We start from the raw sequence: 20,991 nt of genomic DNA, 5'->3' as shown, positions 1-20,991 counted from the left end.
TAACTTAATTTAGACATTAGTGTGTCACAGGGAACGTCTCTCTTGGGGAAAGTCTTTCGTTTATCACCACTTAGCCAGGGAACTGTTCTATTTTTCATTTGCATACAAAAGTTCATCATGGTGAGAGTGAAAATTAACCCTTTGTTCCCCAGCCTGCACTTCCCTTCCTGGAAGTGCAGATGCATTGTGCAAGGAGCAGCACTCTTTGCACTCCCTTACAGCATTCCAGAGCCAAATTTTGAGATGGAATATCACAGCCATTGCACTGATTCCAGAAAATCCATCTCTGCTAGCCCCAGGGAAGCGCTGAGCATGGCACAGTGGTGTTTCCTCATTTGGCCTTGGCTATTCTCTTTGATATCTCTGGTCACCTAGCAGGAGGGAGAAAATGGGCTTTGGGGTATTGGTGGAGCTATGAGCCCTCGGAAAGGCCCCTCTTCCCCCAGGAGAGGCAGAGCCTCATGGCAAGCAGTCACTTCTCAGCAGAAGCCTTGGAAGCAGACCAAGGCTAATTAAAGCTGGCGTTCACGTTGGTATGCTGTGCCGTGGGTACCTGTGACAGATGGGGGCTGCTTGCCCTGACTGCAAGGTACTGCTAGTGAAGAACATGGTACCAAAATGTTTTTCAGGGCCTGATGACTGGTTTCTGTGGCTATGTGGGGTCTGTCTGGGGAGAGGTAAGGGTGTGCTGGGGCTACCTGCAGGCAGCTGTACCTACCCATCACTCACTGCCCATGTCCTCTCCTTGTCTCACAGGTGAAGGAATGGCTGTGCTTGAACTGCCAGATGCAGCGGGCGCTGGGGATGGACATGACCACCGCTCCTCGCTCCAAGAGCCAGCAGCAGCTGCACTCCCCTTCGCCGTCCCCCTCCCAGTCCCCAGCCAAGCACCCGCAACCCCCGGCTGCAGATAAAACCCCTCCAGCCCCCCGCCCCCTGCCGCAGGAGCAACCCAAACCTCAGCCCACAACGCCGCAGAGGGAACCGCACGGCCAAGGACAGCCAAAACCTCAGGAGGCCGCCAGGTCCTCCCCGCAGCATCAGGCCAGGTCCTCCCCGCAGCATCAGCAAGCCAAGCCTTCCCCCTCTGAGCAGAGAAAGACACCAGGAGATGCAGGGGCAAAGCCTGCTGCCCCGGCCCCCGGGGCTGGAGCACCAGAGCAGCCCCAGGAGGGGCTCACAGGGAAGCTCTTCGGCTTCGGGGCATCCCTCCTGACCCAGGCCAGCACGCTCATGTCTGTCCAGCCAGAGGCCCCTGCTCCGAGCCAGCCGTCTCCTGGCAAAGTGCCTCCAAAAATTGTCTTCAGCGATGCCAGCAAAGAGGCTGGGCCCAAAGCCCCAGGGGCACAGGGCCGGGCTGGTGCCGCAGCGGCGGCGAAGCCGGGCAAGGCGGAGCAGGGTGTCAAGCCAAAGGAAGTGCCGAAAGCAAGGGTCTCGTGCCCCCTCTGCAAGGCGGAGATCAATGTGGGCTCCAGTGAGCCCCCCAACTACAACACCTGCACTACCTGCCGGCAGCAGGTCTGCAACATGTGCGGCTTCAACCCCACGCCTCACCTCGTGGAGGTAAGGGGGCTGGCGGGGCGGGCGTCTTGTGATTCAAGGGTATGTCCTCTCTCCTTGCTTAAAATGGAGAGAAGATGGGGTGTTTGCTTTCAAAGGTCTATAAAAAAGCCTTTAAGAAACTGCTGAAGTCAATTTCCTCCTGGGGCAAGCTGCAGGGCTGGAGTCCATGGTCCTTCACCTCTTGGCAAAGACATGGATTTCATGTGTGTACACCGATTTCATGCTGGTTCCGTGCAAGGAGCAGAACAAGGCATGGCTGTTGTTAAGGGCAGTGCCAGCAGCGCCCACTGCTCCCCAAAGGTGTCCAAAGGTGAGGTCATGCAAGTGCCAGTCACCAACTAGTGTCCTCCTCCTGTTGCTGTGGATGGAGGCCTTGGGCAGACTGGAGATGAGGCTAATGAGGGATGTTCTGCAGCTCCTGAATTCTCGAATAGTGAGGCTGCAAGGAAGATGATGCAGGGGGAGAAAGTGTCAGGGCCTCAGCAAGAGGAGCTTGGGTGCAGGACAATGGAATGGGCTTTGCATAGGGTAGATGTGGAGATGCCCAGTGTTGTATGGATGTGAATTGGATGGTGAATTCTGCAGCCTGCTGAGATGGAGTGCAAGGAGAGGAGAACAGAGGCTGAGATGGTCTGAAATCCACCCAATCTTACCTGTTATAGTTGAGAGTGTCTTTGAATTGTGATGCCCACACAGATCATCTTCCCAAGCACCAAAGAAGCACCTTGGCCAATTCTAGCACCTGGTGCCTAGAGAGGGGAGTGGTGCAACTGCTTCAGCTGGAGCATCCTCCTAGCCCTTCCACCTTGGCACCTAGGGAGGGACATCTTCCAGGCCCTTTACCCCCTCCTAGACAAGTGATTTCAGACCCTGACCAGAGGAGGCCCAGGGCTTGCTCCTGAAAGTGCTGCATCTCACAGACAGTTAAGACACAGAATTGATAACATCAGCACATGGCGAAGTTAATGGGAACTTGAAATGACCAGAAGTAGGATTGCTAATCTTGGATCCATTCCATGGCAGATAATTACATTTTATGTCCCTAGCTCCTCCCTGCAGTTTCAATTACAGCCAGTAATTTTCTGTTCTTCCTGAAGCTGCTGCTGCTGCTCCGCTCATGGTCACGTTGGCAGTGGAGGAGATGCCTTCCCAGAGTGTCTGTGGAGGTGCAAACCCCCCAAGTGGCCATCTCAGTGTACACAATGCTGTTTTCAACGCCAGTGCTCTGTTCCTGCTGTTGCTCCCCCACTGCCTCCACCCTGCCCCGGGGGCTTGAGTGAGGAAAGCTGTCCAAGTGTTTGTTCTTTGGGTAGGGCTGAACTCCGTGTTGGCATGCCCCTGGGCAGCAGTGTGTTCCCAGGCTTCAGAAAGCTAATGGATTGGTGAAAAGGCTTTAATACTCCCTGGCACCGGCTGCTAATTAATTAATTAGAGAATTAATTTGGGGTTGGGCTGTAGCCAGTAATGGGGTGATCTCTGCATGTACCAGGGAAAGGTGAGCTCTCCTCAGCCCTTATCTCCAGGGTCACTAACTGACACCTGGGATTAAATTTCAGATTTTGAAGGCTGGACTCTGCCCAGGTTCCCAGAGCTCTTGAGCAAATGCCTTTGGACACCCTTGGGCAAACCCACCCTGGCATGAATGCTCCTCTTAGTGTTTCTTGCTGCAGCTCATCCCTGCAAAGCTGCGAGCCTTCACACAGAATGAAGACCCACAGCAAGGTCTTACCCAGGCATTGTGCTATCATGAGCTTTGTTTCCCTTTACATTGAACCTTTGTCCAGCTCTGCATGGTTGGGTTGGTTTATGGGATTTATTTTTTATAAGAGTTGAGGAAAAAGTGCAGCACTTGTGCTGTAGATGTTTTTAACAAAAACTTTCTGAGGAAAGGAAAGCATTGCAAGGTCTGTTGATGTGGTTGGGCTTTAGGTTTGCTTGATCTTCTGGGAAAATTGCTCTGTGGTCTGATCTCTTTTTGCCTGCAGCTCACATGGGCTTGCCCCAAGCCCTGAGGTTCATGCAAATACCAGAACTCACTCTTTGAAGTAGTGAGGCTTGATCCATTAATTGCTTGATGAATTAGGACCTTGGCTATAAGCTGCCCTTGGAAGTTGTGTGAAAACTAATGAGGGATTTGATCCCAAGTCTGGTAGGTGCAGAGGAGCATGAACTGTGGGTGAGATTGGCAGCACGCTCTGTACACACCCCTGGAGCCTGGGCAAGGCTTCACCCTGGGCCCAAAATGCATCAGCCACAGGGAGGGAGAGGGCATGGCCCACAGTGGCCTGGTTTTTGGAAGAAGGATGGAGTTTTGTAGGAAAATAGTGCTAAAACCATGTGTTTCCTGCAAATAAAATTGTATTGTCACTTCCAGAAAGTGGGGAAGGCTGTTGCCCCTATTTGCAAGCCCCTAAAACTTCTGATTTCCCTGGAAAGATGTGTTATTATACCCATGGTATTTTCATTCCCATCCCACTCCTGATCTAAAGATGGAGCCGGAGGCTCTGTGTCCCTGCCGTCCCCTCCCACCCTCTGCAGCTGCCTGGGGAGGTATCCAAGGAGCTGCCTCCTCCCCAGCACTCTGTTCAGCCAAGTGCACTCAAACCTACCAAAAGAGAAGAAAATACCAGAAGTGCTGGTTTTCTGTGAACTCTCTGGCTGAGCTGCATAGGTGCTGAGCCACCCAAAGAAAAGGGTAACTTGTGCTTCTCTTATTGTCTTTGCTCCACTGTAAACTGATGTTTATGCAGGTGAAGGATGCTCCAGGAGTATCCCACTCATGAGAAGCTGGGTCGTGCCTCTGAGCCCAGAGTTTCCAGAAGGTCTGCCAGCAAGGCTGGCTTTCCTCTGGCTTTGGGTCTTGGTGGGCATGATCAGAAGGTGCTGGTGAGACCTGGAAGCCTAGGGCACGTGAACAGTTTAGGGATAAGCGTGGCATTTTGGCAGTACATCCCAGGAGAAGTATGTGGACTGCGGTGGCCCATTCCTCTGTGGGTGACCAGCAGAGGAATCCCAAAAGCATGCCTGACTTCCACTTCCTCTGCATGCTTGCCATAATACATATTACCCAGCTTTAAATAAGCTGTTTATATGAAATACCAGGAGTACAGGTGCCTGGAGCTTCCTCCCACCTTCTCACACCTCCTCCAGGAGCTGCATCCTGGGAGCAGTACTATGAGATATTCTCAAACCAGAGATGACACTTTGGGACTCTCCCAAATTCCCTACAGCCTCAGCCTGGTGCCATGCAGGAAGGGAAGAGATTTCTGTTGCAGGAAGACCAAGTGCTGGGTCATTTCACTGGGCACATAGAAAATCTCTCCTGTTTATGGCAGAGTCTGCTGAGGGAGCAAGTGATCTGGCAAGAGCTGGCTTGCAGCGTGATTGGCCTTGTGCTTGCATGATGTTCTCCCAGTGACCCCTGTTGACCCCAATTGACTCCAGGGGTTTTGTATTAAGGAGCAAATGAACTATGCATGTTGTGTTACTAAATAAACATGGCAGGATGCCCCTTTGCCTAATTAACCAGCCTGAAACAGGAGCAGTGACGAGTTTCATTGCAGAGCACTGCTGATTCCCAGGTGCCAGGCTGTGACCTCCAATGGGCACCTGACCCTCAGGAGGGTCCTCTTACTGATTTGTGGTCCTTGCCATACCCCATCCAGATGCTAAAACTGCTTTTTTTCCCTTGATTTCCCCTTGCATTGTAAAAATACCCCTTTTTTTTAATAACACTTAGGTTGTCATAGGTGGTGCTGCTGCATTGCCCTGTCTGGTCTCACCAGCTGATGCTCTTGGGCTCCTTATTTACATGCATATATAATATAGTATATGCCTATCACATGTTGGTGGCACACAGGAACAGGTTTCTCAGGGAAGCTGTGGACTTCCCATCCCTGGAAGTGCTCAAGGCCAGGTTGGATGGGGCTTTGAGTAACCTGGTCCAGTGGATGGCATCCCTGCTCATCGTAGGGGGGTGGAATGAGATGAGCTTTAAGGTCCCTTCAAATCTGGGATTCTCTGATTATTGTGGATGTGGTATCACAGGATGCAGGAGCAGTGTTTGCTTGAGCCCTTCATAGGACGTGTTCCCTTTTTGCTGCTCCCCTTGTACCTGCAGCCAGGTGCAAACCAGCCCATTCAGATAGATTTCTTGCAAGGAGCTTGTGAACACTGTATCAAACACTGTCTAGAAAGCCCCGGACCTCTCTTTTCATCACGATCCAAGAGCTCCTGCTGCATAAAATTGGTCCCTGAGCAGAACAGCTCCCCAGGGTGGGCTGCTGCACTGCTCAGGCTCGAGATGCTAATGCTGAGCATGGGGCTGACCTGCCCTACTTGCAGAAGCAGCCGCGGCAGCTCCTGCGCTCGGCTGCAGGGAGGAATGCCTGGGAAAACGGGACTTCAGGGGGCTGGAAGAAGCTCCGTGAGATCAGCCTTTGTGCAGAACAGGGTGTCGCTGCCGGCAGCCGGAGGATGGGTTAGAGAAGGAGAGCCGAGGAAAGGTTTTGTGCCAAAATTATTTTGGTGTCGGCACGTACGTTTCAGAGAAGAGATTAAAAAGGGAACAGGGAGGAGCGTCCGGCTCCTGCCTCACCTGCCCTCGCTGCCGGGAGGAGCCTGCGTTCAACCCCCGATTGTGCCCTGCCTCCCTGCCCCCTTCCCAAGGGTCCCTGCTCTCGCTGGGAATGTAATTAGCTCCTAAGCAAAGAGGATTAGCGGGGTTAAGAGAGCCTCCAGCTCAGCACTGTCCTGGGGTGGAAATTCCAGCCCCGGTCTGGCGTCTGGGGCCATTCCCCCCTCCTTCCAAGAAAGAAAAGCAGGATATATGTGCCTTAAGAAGAGCCTGCCTCCCGCCCTCTGGAGCACAGGTGTCTGTGCTGGGGATCCAGCAGCTCTCCATCTCAGAGAGCCCTGTGTCCTTCATGGGATGAACAGAAATGCTTCCCAAAGACCTGCCTGCCTTCATAGGATGACAGGGAGACAAGTAGGGACAGGAGTTTAAAGTTTTCAGGCATCATTTTTCCATAGGAATCCAGGTCCTGTTATTGTCCTGTTGTTCCTGCCAGGCTCAAAGGGCAGCAGGGACATGTTCTGCAGCTCCTGATGGAGCAGGGAGCAGCTGTTGTCAGTCACCCTTTTGAGGCTGTTTTTCCTGAGTCGAGTGTCCTGCAATGACAGCTTGGCAGTGTCCCTGGAGCTCAGATGGGCGCTAGGATGGCCCAGTCCCCTTTCCAGGGACAAGAGGAAGAGCAAAGTGCCACTCTTGAAAGGTGAGCAAGGGGTTGGACCATGAAGTTGTCTTCTCCGCAGGAGAGAGAGGTAGCCAGAGATGCAGGGTGCAGCAATTGCTGGGTTACTTCTAGATTTTTGTGCAGAAATCATGATTTTAAACAATAGCCCAGCCCCGAGGGTATGAATATTTGGGTCAGTCACATAAACTTAAGTCAAACAGAGAGCTCTGCATAGCAGCTCTGCACGAGAGGAAGGCGGTTTCGCTGGCCTGAGCCCTCAAATCCTGTTAAAGGCTGGTAATTAACAGCTTGCTGTGACTCAGGAGTTTTCTGTGCTGCTGAACCTGCTGTAATTAAGCTGGTTCCTGCTGCTGGGCTGGGCAGCACTGGGCTCCCCAACAGCTCCTCCTGCAGACGTGGGGCTGGAGTGGGGCTGGAGTCGTTGTAACCTTGCAGGCAAGTCTGAATTAAGAGTGGGGTCCTACCTGATGGGTGATGAGGAGCATCTGTGGGTGGTCCACTCATGCAGTCCATGTTTCTGTGCTGGACCTCACTGCTGGATTTTCTGCAGAACCCATTAGAAGTTAGCCCTGTGTCTGTTGCTGGCTCTTGTCTTCTGCTGGTTGTATTTTTGGAACTTCTGGGACTGCTCCACACACTGGGGTTTGCCTTGCTGTGCCTGCTCTCAGCTTCTGGCCACTTTAAAGTTATCTTAAGAGCTGCTGTTCCTTTCTTTAATAGTAAAAAAGCCCAGAGCTCCAGGTTCCTTTCTTGTTTTAGCTGCAATTATATTATTAAGGGACAAATGTCAGCTGTATGTGGACCCTGCTGATTGATACTTCTGAGGAAGCCGCTGCCCACACTACAGATTGTTTTCACTGGTTCAAAAAACTGAACAATATTTGGAGAGGAGTGACAGTGGCTGAGCGAAGTAGAGGATTTCTGCCTTTTAAATGAAGATATATTTGAAGTGAACAGTGCTTCCCCAATGCCAGGCTGGTTTTCCAGAGCACATTTGCTGTGCCCTAGGACTTGGAGCTGCTGCCTCCTGTATTGCTGTGCTCCTGGGCTAGCAAGCTGCTAGGGCCAGCATGCCAAGGTGTCTCCAGAGCTGTCTTGCTGGGAAGTGAGTGGATATGTCAGGATCAAAGCCTGAGTGCTCACTGTGGCTCAGGCAGTCAAAAGATTTGGGCTTACAATAGGCAGCCCTTTGGCTTTGGGGAGGTCAGGATTGCTTCTGGGCCAGCCCGTGGTGCTGGAGCTGAGGTGGCAGCAGGGCAGGTGTGACACCTGAGTCTCCACTGCAGATGTCCTTCTCAATAGTCTCTAAGAGCTCTTGGAGCCACCACCTCGCTGGGGGTTCTGTTTTAATTGGTGGTGAAATTTCATCCTTGGGATATTGATTATGGTTTCCTAGAAAGGGACAAGGAACAATTTGGGGAAATGCTTTTTGCCCATATAACATGAATAGGTCTTCATGGCAGTTCTTCTCCCCAGCTAAACTTTGACAGCTTTTCCCAGCAAATGCTTATCTGGTAGGTATTGCAGATCTGCTTCTCAGGCGTGGTGGTATTCTGTCCATGAAACTTCCACAGACTCATCCTTCAGAAAGTCACTCAAGCCATCCTTGAGCAGACAGACAGGGACAGTGACCTTGCAGCAGGGACATGGACACAGACGTACAGGGCTGTCACTGCAAGAGCACTGGATTGGATATTCTCACCAGTTGGGTGCCATGAATATTAAAATTCACCAACATTGAAGGGCCTGAGTAACTTTCCATCGCCCGACTGAGGTTTCACAGTTTGGAACAGCTCCGGGAAAGGCTGAGAGAAGATCAATAACTGCCCTAATGCACCCTGTTAGGGACTTTATTGACCTTGAGAAGCTTTGAAAAGAGTTACTGTTGTGCACATGAAAGGCTGAAGGCAGCAAAAATAGGCAAAGTGGAAGCACAGAGAGGAAGCAGGACAAGCTAAAGCTGCCGTAGTGTTTTATAGATATCAGAAAGGGTTTCATATATCTATATACTGGAGAGCAAAAAACCCCAGTTCATTCACAAAATTCAGGTCACCTGGTTCTAGCACAGGGTTTTCTGCCTTTGCTGTTCAAGTCAGGCCCAGCAGCCATTCTGGTGGGGCAGCCCTGGAGCTCTGTGCCTCGAGGAGCCTTGTGCCTCTCTGCTGCTTTGGGCAGTATCACTGATGTCCACTGCAGCACCAACCCAGAGATGTCCTCCCAGCTCCCCTGAGTCCCCTCACAGGGAGCAGGTGCAGACCTCAGTGGACACCTCACTCAGGCACAGCTGGCATGGGGGAAAAGTGAGTGGGTTCCTTTGCCACCCTCCTAACGCTGTGCCAGGTGCAGCAAAGAGCAGGAGATGATGGAGGGAGGCAGGGGAAGAGGAGGGCAATGGTACAGAGGAGGCATGGAGCTCTCAGGGGAATGGGGACAGCCTGGGCACTCATTCCTGCTCCTGCTGTGCCTTGCATTGAACAATGAGTGTCTGAAGAAGCTCAGAATCAGTCCCCAGGGCAGGGGCTGGTACCCAACATCAGGAGGTTATTGCCATCTCTACCCTGGGAGACAAAGTGCTTGGATCAGAGGGGTTTGGATCACACTTGGATCATGTTTGTGATGGTCAGCTTTATGAGATGGCTCCTTGGGGTCTGGTAGGACATGGCAGCACTGACCCCTGAGTCCAGGCTGCTTCATGGAGTGTGTGGGTTCCTGTGCCCCTTGCCCAAAGCAAGAGCCACTGGTGGAAGTTGTGGTAGACACTGCTCTTACAAAGGCAAAAGGTGTGGGCGGAGTTGGATCTGAGGGATCCTTTGGAGCAGCATGCTCTGAGGAGCACTGTGGAGGCTGGTGGTCCCTGAACAGGTACCAGCAGCAGATGATGAGGATGGTGGGACCACCTAAATCAGAGTCTTGTCTAAAGCTGTGATGGGCAGACAGAGAAACAGCTCTTTTAGTGGGAGATGGCGAGAAGATTTGGCTGTTCATTTGGCTTGCTCCTATTTCCACCCCTGTGAGCAGCCACAGCTTATCCTGATGGGCTCACAGACCATTATACAACCTGGATCTTTCTTCTTTCTGTTTTTTTTAATAACATGCCATATTAGTGCTTTATTTGGGAACATGTTGGGACACTTAATCGAGCGTTTAATTGGCTTTGTAACAGTGGATTTCTGAGTGGGCTGAGGAGGAGACGGCTTTGGGGCTGGGTTGCAGTGGAGATGCTCAGTTTTCCAGCTGAGATGGGAGCATCTCAGACTGAGTTTGCTGGTGTTGATCCACTTACCAAAGCACCATCGTTTTTCCTGTTGAACCCAGTGGCATTTTGCAGTTGTATCCTACAGACTTTAGGATCTGTAAAGGTCACTGGAGCAAAATGAGAGTGAGGAGAGGGGCTGCCAGTGGTGAAGTGTGTGGCCATGCTGGGGAAGAATCCAGTGGGAATGCTGATGATGGGATGTGATTGTTGGGCTTTGCTAGCTCAGGCCAGGCTCTTATGTTGATTTCTTTCTTGCCACATCCAAACTGTGCTGGTAAAGTCCATGGGCAGGACAAGCCCACATGGGCAGCTCGGGCACTGGAAGGACATTGGTGCTGTGCTGCTGAAAAAAGTCCAAGCCTTTATCAGAGTGTGTGCTATTGAAGGCTGTGTCCTTCTGTAAGGATCAGCAGGACCTGAAAGACAGTTTGTGGTATCTACAACTCAGCCAATGCAGGGGCTCACCCTGGTTTAACAGTGTTCCACACACCATGTAGTTCAGGATTCAGCCCTTGCTGTGTGCTGGGATGCCCTGTTTCCCCAAGTGCACGTGTGCTGGGGTGAGCCATGCGAGGTAAGGACTAAGATCCCATCTCCCAGGGAGTACACTGGCTGTTTGAGAAAACACTGCTGGGCAAGGGAAGAAATGACATTTACTTCTCTGGAAAGAAATGGCATTATTGGTGTGTTTAAAAATTACTGCTCAGGAGGTGGCCAGCTGGGTGTTCCTGTTCTCCCTCCATTAAATCACAGGATCACTGAATGGTTTGGGTGGGAAGGGATCTTAAAGCCCATCTGGTTCCAATGCCCCTACCATGGGCAGGGGGGATCAGGTTGCTGGTGGGGCTTTTCTGGAGGGACACAAGGGGTCCCATCAGGTGGCACTGCCAGGAGATGTGGGATGGGGAGCTGGGCCCTCACCATCATGCCTCTCCTCAAGTTTCCCTGCTTTGCAGTGTAAACTCTGTTCTCCTGTGAAACAAAGCCTTCCTCTGTGGTGAGAGGGAGGCTTTGTATAATTAATGCTGCTGGGGGAATGGGGGTGCTGCAGTGCTGCAGTGCCCAGGACTCAGCTGGGCTCCAGTGCAGCATTCCCTGCATGCAGCCATTCTCTGCTGGGCAGCACTGAGGAGCAAGCACTGTGAGCCAGGGCACTTCAGCCTCTAATTTAAGCACAAAACCTCACAGCATGTGAAAAGGCAGAAAGCTGAATGGACCAGGGAGGTGCACTAGGGAGCTGCTCCTTCCTCCTCCCCCTGGCCTGGTTACTGGGCTGATGAGCTGGGGAAGGTGGATGGCACCAGCCTGAAGCAAAAATAAACACCAAAGTGAACTAGAAAATGAAAGCAAGCTCATTCTTTGAAGCATACTGAGACTCTGAGCCTGGGAAGGTCTCTGAATGGATATTTTGAGCAACGTTTCATTCTTACATTACCCAGTAATGTGTAGTGGTTCTCAGTCTCAGTGGTGGAGCTGTTAGTGTGGCCTGTGGCCACCTCACAGCCATCTTTCCAATGATTTTTCTGTCACAGGGGTCAAGGACTGAGTGGAAACACATGATTGAATGCCTTTTTGGTTGACATTTGCTATGGAAATTGAGAGGAAAATGGTTCACAGGGACAGTTTGTCGTCTGGAGGTGTGAGACACTCGCAGAAGGTGGGTCCCCATGGGGCACCTCAGGGCAGGTGCTGGGTGGCAAAGCCCCAGATGCTAAAAATAGGTTTATTTATGCTAATTTTCTATTCTCCCAGAGGAAATGCTTGCATGGCTTCTGGGGACCCACATCCTGGCATGAGGAAGAGTTGGGTACCAAACCTTAACAGGCACTTTGATCCACTCCAGGGAGTTCATCTGCCTCTTACCTACTTAAAAGCCTTGCCACAGGACCTTGTGAACCCTGGCATCCTCAATCTGCATTTTCTTCACATTTTCCACTCCCTGTTCATTTCCTGGCCCTCAGTCAACCCATTCAGCACAGATCATCATCCCTGCCCCTGTCATTTCATCTGAAACAGCTTCCTTTTCCTATGTGTCCCTGGTTTTTTGTGCCTAAGAGCAGCTGCTCCACCGGGCAGACAGAAGCCATGCTGCAGCTTTCTTGGTGGTGAGACAGGATTCCTTAAAAACCCCAGTGCTTCCATATCCTCTTTCTTCACATAAGGCTGTAAACTAGCTCCTTTCCAACCACTGAGAGCGTAGGAGGGATGAGCCAGGAGGTGCCATTATTAACGTAAGTGATTGTAATTGTAAGCCAGGGCATTAACAGAGATGTTTATGCTTGATCAGCAATGATTGCACTCCTTTCCTTCTTCGATTTTTATCCCTTTCCTGCTCCTGTGAGCAAGTGGAAAGGTGTTTCCAGAGCTTGGGCTTCCCCTTTTCCTTCCCTTGTGTGTTCACCCTGCAATATTTAGAAAGCATAGGCAATATCTAGAAGCCACCAGGGGATAAAATGCTCCATCAAATGTGTGATCATTCCGAGAAATTGGGAGAGTTATTAGGAAATGTCCCTTGAGAAACTGACAAAGCTTAGGAGAGTGCCAGAGGCTGGGCCAGCAAGGTCTCCCGTGTCTCCAGGGGCTTGCCTGCTTCCTAAGGACATTGATTGCTCCAGTGCAAACTGAATTTCTCTCTGCTGCAAGGATGGTGAGACCCTGGCACAGATTGTCCAGAGAAGCTCTGGGTGCCCTGTCCCTGGAAGTGTTCAAGACAGTCGGGATGGGGCATGGAGTGACCTGGTCTAGTGGCAGCTGTCCCTGTCCATGGCAGGGGGCTGGAACTAGATGATCTTGAATGTCCCTTCCAACTCAGATTGTTCTAGGATTCCATGATCTCCCAGAGGGAATGTCAGTGTCTGCTTGGGACTGATTACCTCCAGCACTGGGGGTGATAACACGGGGTTCTACCTGCAAGTGGCTGCTCTGCCACCCAATTAATTTTAATGTAAAATTCCCCAAATTTTAAAGGCAGTCTTGGCCAGGCATAACAAAATTGATAAGAAATTTACACAAAGTTTAAAGCGGGAGAATAGCCACACTCTCAGGAGACTGAGTAGGAACTCATGTGCCTGCCCTCTGGCAAAAGGACATCCAAAATTATTTATTCCTTTGCACTTTGCCAAGAGTTTCTAAATATGTTGCTTCAAATGGCACCTAGAGAAGTGAGATCTTCTAGGCAGTACACAAAATGAGCTGTTATAAGTAAGCAGCCTATTAACAGGAATGCTGGCACCTTCTGTTTGAAAAAAAACATCCTCCTTGGATTTAACATTGGTTGTTAAATTGTTGTTTGCAAACTGAGTGGTGTTTGGTTTATAGTCCTGATGCAGTCACAGCCAAGCACAGGTGCACTGAGAGCAGCGGGGAGCTGGAATTCCCAGCAAGGACAATGCCAGGAATCCAGCAATTAAATGTGTCCCCAGCCTGAAAACAGCAGCTTGAGAAGCTCAGCCAGGGGACCCTCCTGCACCAACAGAAGGAAATATCGAACTTTTTCTTAAAAATTGCTTCAATTCTTTGTGTGGCAGAAGAGAATTTGCTGGGGTGGGGATGGGCAGAGGTGTAGCCCACTGCTGATCAGCTGAAATGCATTTTCCTTCTGAGGCTGTTCCTAGAGCTGATTTTAAAGCTCTTTAGGAGCTCCTGGAAGCAATTCCCCAACAAAGCAAATCGTTTCAGCTAATTAAGAATTTGATGAGAAAGCCCCAGGTAATACTTTGCAACTTAAACAACTTTCTGAGGTGTTTGGAAGAGAAACAATTTGAAAGGTGCAGCAGCTGTAGTTACATTTTGTGTGTTGGATGGCAAAGTGGAGGCACAGGGATCTGGGCAACACGGCTGTGGTTGCTGCTGTGCTTTATGCTGCTGGTCACAGTGGATGTGACAGGGTGAAGGGGACAGGAGGAAGCTGGGGTGTCACGGCTCTTGTCCCATGTGGATGGCATCGCTGGGCATCCCGGCAGCTGTGCTGTGGGGTTCAGCCTCTGGGGCACAGGGGGGCTGTGCTGGCAGTGGCATAGGGCAGGTGTGAGTAAATCATCTTCCCCAGCATACCCTGCAGTCCAGGCTCAGTGCTGGACTGGTCCCTGTGTGCTGCTGCCATGGTCCCCAGCTCTGCAGAGGCTCAGAGAGGTGCAAAGCCCGGGGTGCTCTGCAGAGCATCCCCTGTTTCAGGCAGGGAAGATCCAGCCCTGAGAGCTGTTCAGGCTCAGCCACTCAAAAATCCATGGTGATATGGAGGAAGGGAACAGTCCCAGCTTCCCCCAGCCCCGTGGGCAGGAGCCAGTGGAGCCCAAGCACCCTCTCACCAGGGCTGGAAGCCTCTGCAAGGGCTCTGCCTCCTTTGCTGAGGATTATTTCAATTCTGTTTCTGCCTCACTGAGGCCGTGCTGAGCCAGTGCCAGCTGTCCCTGTCTGTGCCAAGCGGTGTTTGGGAACCAGGGCAGGCTTTTCCCTGTCTCTCCTCTCTATGGCTATAGGTCCCCCACCAGCGAACCCTTGAGCTGCCTCAAAGCTCATTCTGGCTACAGCCATCAAAATGCACCAGACCCCCTCAGCAGAGCATGAGGTTTTATTTCCAAAGCGTTCTCTTCACTGCTGCTTTGCCTCCTCATCTTCCCACTGCCATCTGCTCTGCCTGCTAAAATAAGGCAGCGTGCTGCGGGTGAGTGGTGCTGTGCTCAGGGAGTCTCTGCTCTGCCCAGGCTGCTCGGCACAGGGACCCTCTGCTGGCCATGCCGTGCCTCTGGGAAGGAAAGGGGAGGGTTTATCTGCCCCTCTCCCCGCCCCAGTTTCAGGTTTATCTCTCCAAAGTTGATGGAAAGAGTGGTACCCACTCAGGGTGATGCCTTGCAGGGGATTTGGCTTCTCATCCTGGAGATGCTCATCTCCCACCTGGGGCAGATGGTGACTTGCTGAGACTGGATGCTCAAATCTTTTGATAGTTTAAGTGAAATAAACCCTACATTAGGAGACTTTAAGTCTCTGGAGAACAGTCCAAGTCCTTCATGCTGCTCTCATTCCTTGATGCCCTCTTCCGTGATTTCCTTGTGAAGGAGTTACTGGAATGAAATAGATATAGGACCACCTCCACCACCCTTTTCTCTGGAATGATGAAAAGCCTCAAAGGTAGATTTTCTGGGGGCCTCTTTGCACCAAAAATGTGAATTCCTGCACCCAGGACAGAGTGGGAATCACTCTGTGTCCTAACACATGGCAGAGCACAATCCTTCATCTGCTTTTGTGTTTCTCACAAACCCAAAACCCAGAAGAAAGGTGAGGTGGGGAGAAGTTTTGCACAGTTAGCCCAGAGACCTCATTGCCATGCAATACTGGAAGAGACAGTATAGCAAAACACTGGAACACAAAGGGAGAGTTTGGGGGAATTGGAGACCCCTTTGGAAGCGATAATAGGGATTTCTTAATTTCAGAGATCTGGTTTGGGATTTTCAGATGGGATCAATGAATGCTTTGTATTGTCCCATGCCACAGCTAGCAGCCTTTGGCCATTATTTGTGTCATGACTGGGAGATAAGTAGCAGTGCTTTGAGCCCTTCTGAGCTTTGACATGAAGGGCTGTTTTAGGACTTTTTTTTTGGGTTAGGATATTTTAATTGTTTGGAGCTCAAAGAGCGCCTGGTTCCCAAGCCTGTGGAAGCAGTAAGCCTTGATTTCAGAGGGGTTTGGTTGACTCAGAGACAAAATATTCTCAAAGAAAAAGAAAAGCGATCCTACAGGTTCTTGGTTTGGGAATAACCCCACAAAGTGTGGGTGTGGGTATGAGGCCAGGCTGGTGGTGAGGGTTTGCCCACGGCTCTGCAGGTGTGGGCTCTGTCTGAGCCAGGGCAGGGTCCAGGCTGTGGGGCTGGATCCTGGGATGTGCATGGCTGAGCCCGGCCCGGATGAGGGAGCTGCGGCAGCACATCCCACTGGCTGCTGGGAACAAGCACCCGCACTGGCTCTGTGAAGGAGCTGTGAAATTCCCCTCTTTACATAATTCCCTGGTTTACTCAGAGCTGTTAAGTATGACCAACAGTCATCTGTTTGCCGAGAGCAAATAGGACATGAGGAGAAGAGGAGCAAACTAGAGCTAGGCAGAAATATTTTTAACAAATCTGGGTTTTTCTTCAGGCTGGAAGTCAGGGGAGTGTTGCCAGCCTTTAGAGGAGCAGGTTTCTGCAGTGGCCCTGAACTACTCTTAAAGTGGAGCTTCTTAAATTACTTAAAGGGTTTAAGTGAGGTGGTTCCTCTTGTAGCTTCAGGAGCCACAAAGTCCCACAGGAATCTCTCTGTCTGCAGAAGGGGCAGCTGGGGAAGGAAAAGCCTTCACAGTTCATATTAAATTGAGTAAATATGTGATTCATATGATTTTTCTAATTTTTTTTTAAGCAACCATTTTATGTGAACTTCACCATTTCATTTCCTTTTGGCTTCTCAGCTTCAGTCTTGCTGCATTTACTCTTGAGATGGAAAATCGCAGCTCATCCACCCCAGCAGCTGTAGCAGGTCCTACCTCCTGGCTCCAGAGAGACTGGGCACTGCTGGTGGGAGCATCCATCCAGGTCAGGGTATGAAATCACCCCATGCCAGCTGGGTGGCTATCAGCTATTCCTAACAGAGGTTTAAGTTAAAATAAGGTGGTTTTCAAAAGAATCTTAAGTTTAGAATAAGTTCCGAAGCTGATGGAAATTGAATTGGCCCCACCAAGACACATTATCCCTCTGTAGGCAGCTCATGATTCCTGACTCCATCACAGTGCCCAAAATGTGGGCTGGAGGGAGTCAGGAAACACTCAAGGTGAGGATTGACGGTGAAGATGTGGGATGGTTCTGGGAGGATGGTTGGGAGCTGTACCCCAAGCAGGTGGGAGATGCTGGCCCTGCCACTCCAGCTCTGCCATGGACAACAGGTAAGGGGATGGGAGAGGGTGTGCAAGGCATGAGTGTGGAAAGATGCTGCTGTGTATAATTTGGGAAGTAAAATGGCTTATCCATCTCCATTGTAACAGCTCATGTTTCTAGAACGTTTCCCAGCCTTTTAGTGTAATAGTTTATTGACCTGCACAGCAGCATGAAAGATTATGGGAGTTAATTTTTCAAGCTTATCACTTGATTTATCCCATAAAGGTAGTTCATTTAATTAAAATATTTCTGCTGCTGGAATTAGGACTCATAGCCCTGAAGCCTGGAGCGGGATGCATGGGCTTTTTTGAAGCAGCAGTCATTTAATGTGGTCAAGCAGCACTGCCCACAGAAACCAAAGCATCCAGTCCTCTAGGCACACTTGCATTTCAGGGCAAAAATCATGGATGCAGCTATCTCCTCCAGTGGTGCATCTGCTCCCCATGGGAAAAGGGGTTTGGTGGCTCTTAGCAGTGCAGCCCTGGGTACCCTCAGCCACCTCCACGTGGGGGTTTTGGTCTCTGCCAACACAGGGTTGTCTCTTGGGATAATATTAAAAAACATAGCTATATTTAAAGCTTGGAAAGCTTTATGTGCAGGTACTGCAGGATATTGGTTTGTGATTTCCTCAGTTTCCAAGCCATACCACTGATGGCTCCCCAGCCTGCTTTGAAATGATCCCTTGTGATCATGAAAGAGGTTCAAACCCAGTTGCTGCTACTGGACTGCTTTGGGGTGAGGGGACAGGGGAAGCAGCTCCTAGGGGGAGGAAGCTGAAGCTTCCTGAGATGCTGATTTTCTTCTGGTTTGGAAATGAGTGTCTGATAGACACTTGGGGCTCTCTGCAATTTAAAACAGAGCAATCAGACAGCTTGAATCTGCTTTTATCAGATGCAGCAAATTGCTAGTTGTATGGCTGGATATTTTAGTCAACACTAGTGCCTATGAAAAAAGAAGGTTTTGGTTAAATAAGACTCCTCTGATAAACTTAGCTTTTCTTGGATTTTCTTCCATTCAGTTGGAAAACCACATAGAGTATTGTATTTGTTTTCTGCAGAGTTGGCCAGGTTTCCCTTAGCAGGCATTATTTTTGCTGCAGACTTGAAATCTGCATGCAGGTTCAAATGGCTTCTGAGGAGTCACAGTTCCTGTGTCAAATATGTGTGAAATAGCCAGGAGGAACACCTTGCACCTACACCATGAGCGTGGGGCCCATGGTGAGTGGATATGGGCTCTGCTGGACCCGCTTCACATCTCCTGGGCGTTATTGTGGGATTATTATCATGCAGCTGGTGTTCCGAGATGCTCCTGCTGCTGCTAACCTTGGCTGAGAAATACGTCCTGATAATAGGCACTGTTAAAGATAAGGCTGGTTGGCAGGCTGATAAATCTCCTTAAGGAGTACCCGATCACAGAGTAAATTACAATGCATGCCCAGATCGATTCAGACAAAAATGAACAATATATTACTTTGTTATCACTTGGGGAGAGTAGACTCCTGGCTCAGTGCTAGTGGGTTGGCTGCTGGAGGGGGAGCTGTGCTGGATGGCACTGGAGCTTGCTGGGAGGATGCAGCTTCTCAGTGGGTGCACCCCTGGCAGTGGCAGAGCAGGAACCCAGCAGTCCTCAGGGAGGCTGTGCTGGGAACAACTGGTCTGTGTGTGGGTGAGAAGGGACAGGGAGCTTGGACATGGTGGAGAACAAGAGCTGCATTCCTCTCTTCTACATGGTTAGATGATGATCATCCCAGTCTGGTCTGCAATGACTGTAAATGATCCAGACAGCTCCATAAATGTCACATTGGAGCAAAATGGGAAAATTAGAGCTTGCTGTCCTTGGGACAGCCATAGCTAATCTGTGAAAAGCAGACCAAACCCTCTGCTGCTTTAATACTGTTGCCTGGATTTTATTGTGAACAGAAAATCTTCTTAATACTTCATCCATTTGGATCCAGTCTCTCGGAACTGAGCTGGTAGTTAATTTAGTTCTTTCTCTAAGATGAAACAGAGAGGAATAGTAAGGCTCAGTGAAAAGGAAAATGAAAACTGCTTTCAGCATCAGATTTGCTCTCTTGTTCCTCCTATTTTTCTTTTTCTTAAATACTCAGCACGTGCTCACGTGTCACCTCCCATCATTGCACCTCCAGCTGTCCAGCCCGGACTTGACTTTTCTCTCACTTCTCTGGAAAGATGCTCCATCTTGAGTCTGTCCCAGGCCAGGGGCAGTTTTATCTCCACCTGCTCATTGCAGAAGGAAACATCAGGTAATGGTCAAGGTAGCAGAAGATGTGTGGTGATAGCCAATGGCCAAGAAAAAACACGAGCACATCCAGACTGGAAATAACAGCAGAGATAAATGAGTGTCAAAGCTGCTACCCAGTGGTGGCAACTGTGGGAAATTAAGGGCAAAATGTGAAATTTGGACCAAAGTGCTGAGGGGTGACCGGGTGCAGATGGGAGTGGCTGATAGTAACAGAGACAATGGCCTGTTGGAGGAAGTTGGGGTTGGCCCCTCCTCACCCTCTCCAGGAAAACCCACTCATGTTTATCTCCACCACCCTTGCCCTGCTGGGAGCTGGCGCCTCTGCTTCCTGTTCCCCAAGGCAGCTGTTTTCTCTCTGGGTGTCTGTGTTAGTGCAGGAGCATGGCAGTGACCCTGTTGCTCAGCAGGCCGTTCCCAGGGCAATGGATGCTCACCCACAGCCCTGGGAACTGGTCCCGTGGCTTTTAGACAAGCCAAAGCATCAAAGTGCTCTCAATATCCTACTGATTTTTTTTATTTATTTTTTTTTTTAATCTAATGAACTGGAAGGAAATATGTTGAGTGGGGAGGGATGTCTATATATATTCTGCAAAAGCACCGGTTTCCAAATTTTGGACAGCTGTGTACCCTTTTTTAGCAGCCCCTTCACACAGCCCACACAGCACCCAGGCTCTCGCCTTCAGCTCGTTTGGAAATACACTTCCTTGATTGCAAAATAGTTTAAATCCTTTGACTTAGAAACATTCTTGCCGTTCAAAAAAGATTTTTTTTCCTTTTTTTTTTTGAAGCTCCAAAAATACAGAAGGTGCTTCCTGCCACAGCAGCTGCCCTGATTTTGGAGGGGATGGAAGATGGGCAGGGATGAGCAGGGGGGAATCTGGCTCATGGCTATGGCTTCACGGGGATGCAGATGATGAGAAGCTTCCAGGGTGGGAGCTGCTGGCTGTGGGGACTTCAGCTGGATGCCAGAGCCAGGGGTTTATTCTGGGGTCCCAGCCAGATGTCCCAAACAGGTTGTCCAACTGGCCCCTTGGCATTTGGGTCAGTCAAGGTGAGCTGCTTTCCCAGTTCTGGGGAATAAAATTTTTGGGGTCTAACAGTGAAATAGCAATATCAAAAAGTAATCTGAGCTTGACTGACACCATAGTTCCTGACAACATGGAAAAGTTGGTGGCATTTTCCTCAGCTTCTGTCAAGCGAGATTTGGGAAGGACCCTTGCTGGGAGCCCTGGGACAGCAGAGCAGGATACCTGTCCACAGGTCAGCACTCCAAAAAGTCCATGCGTTTATTTACTGCAGTGGGCAGCGGTGCCCAGGAAGGGTCTGGAGCACAACTGAGGAGCAACTGTGGGAGCTGGGGGGGCTCAGCCTGGAAAAAAGGAGGCTCGGGGAAACTTCAACTTCTCTACAACTACCTGAAAGGACATTGTAGCCAGGAGGGGGCTGGTCTCTTTTCCCAAGTAACAAGCGCTAGGATAATGGAAACAGTCTCAAGTTGTGCCAGGGGAGGTTTAGATTAGATATTAGGAAAAATGTCTTTGCAGAAAGTTTGTCAAGCACTGAAACAGGGTTCTCAAGGAAGTGGTAGAATCACCACCCTTGGAGGGATTGAAAAGACATGCACTTGGGACGTGGGTTAGTGGTGGCCTTGGCAGTGCTGGCGTAACAGTTTGACTTGATCTTAGAGCTCTTTTCCAACCTAAACAATCCCATAGTTCTATGATTCCACCTCCACTTCTGCCACAGGAGGTACTGC

At 50.3% G+C, this 20,991-nt stretch overlaps 1 protein-coding gene across 3 annotated transcripts in view; it reads left to right on the top strand.

Moving 5' to 3' along the window:
• The window catches only part of BSN (bassoon presynaptic cytomatrix protein), an 89,051-nt gene that overhangs the window by 44,262 nt on the left and 23,798 nt on the right, over positions 1-20,991 (top strand). For all 3 annotated transcript variants that reach the window (XM_059856224.1, XM_059856223.1, XM_059856225.1), the window contains one exon: positions 757-1,563. In XM_059856224.1, coding sequence (XP_059712207.1) covers positions 757-1,563 — 807 coding nt within the window. The remainder of the gene's footprint in view (positions 1-756; positions 1,564-20,991) is intronic.

The sequence above is a fragment of the Haemorhous mexicanus genome, chromosome 11 (genome assembly GCF_027477595.1).
Source record: "Haemorhous mexicanus isolate bHaeMex1 chromosome 11, bHaeMex1.pri, whole genome shotgun sequence".
NCBI classification, from domain to species: Eukaryota; Metazoa; Chordata; class Aves; order Passeriformes; family Fringillidae; genus Haemorhous; species Haemorhous mexicanus.
This window is presented reverse-complemented; position numbering and strand designations above follow the sequence as displayed.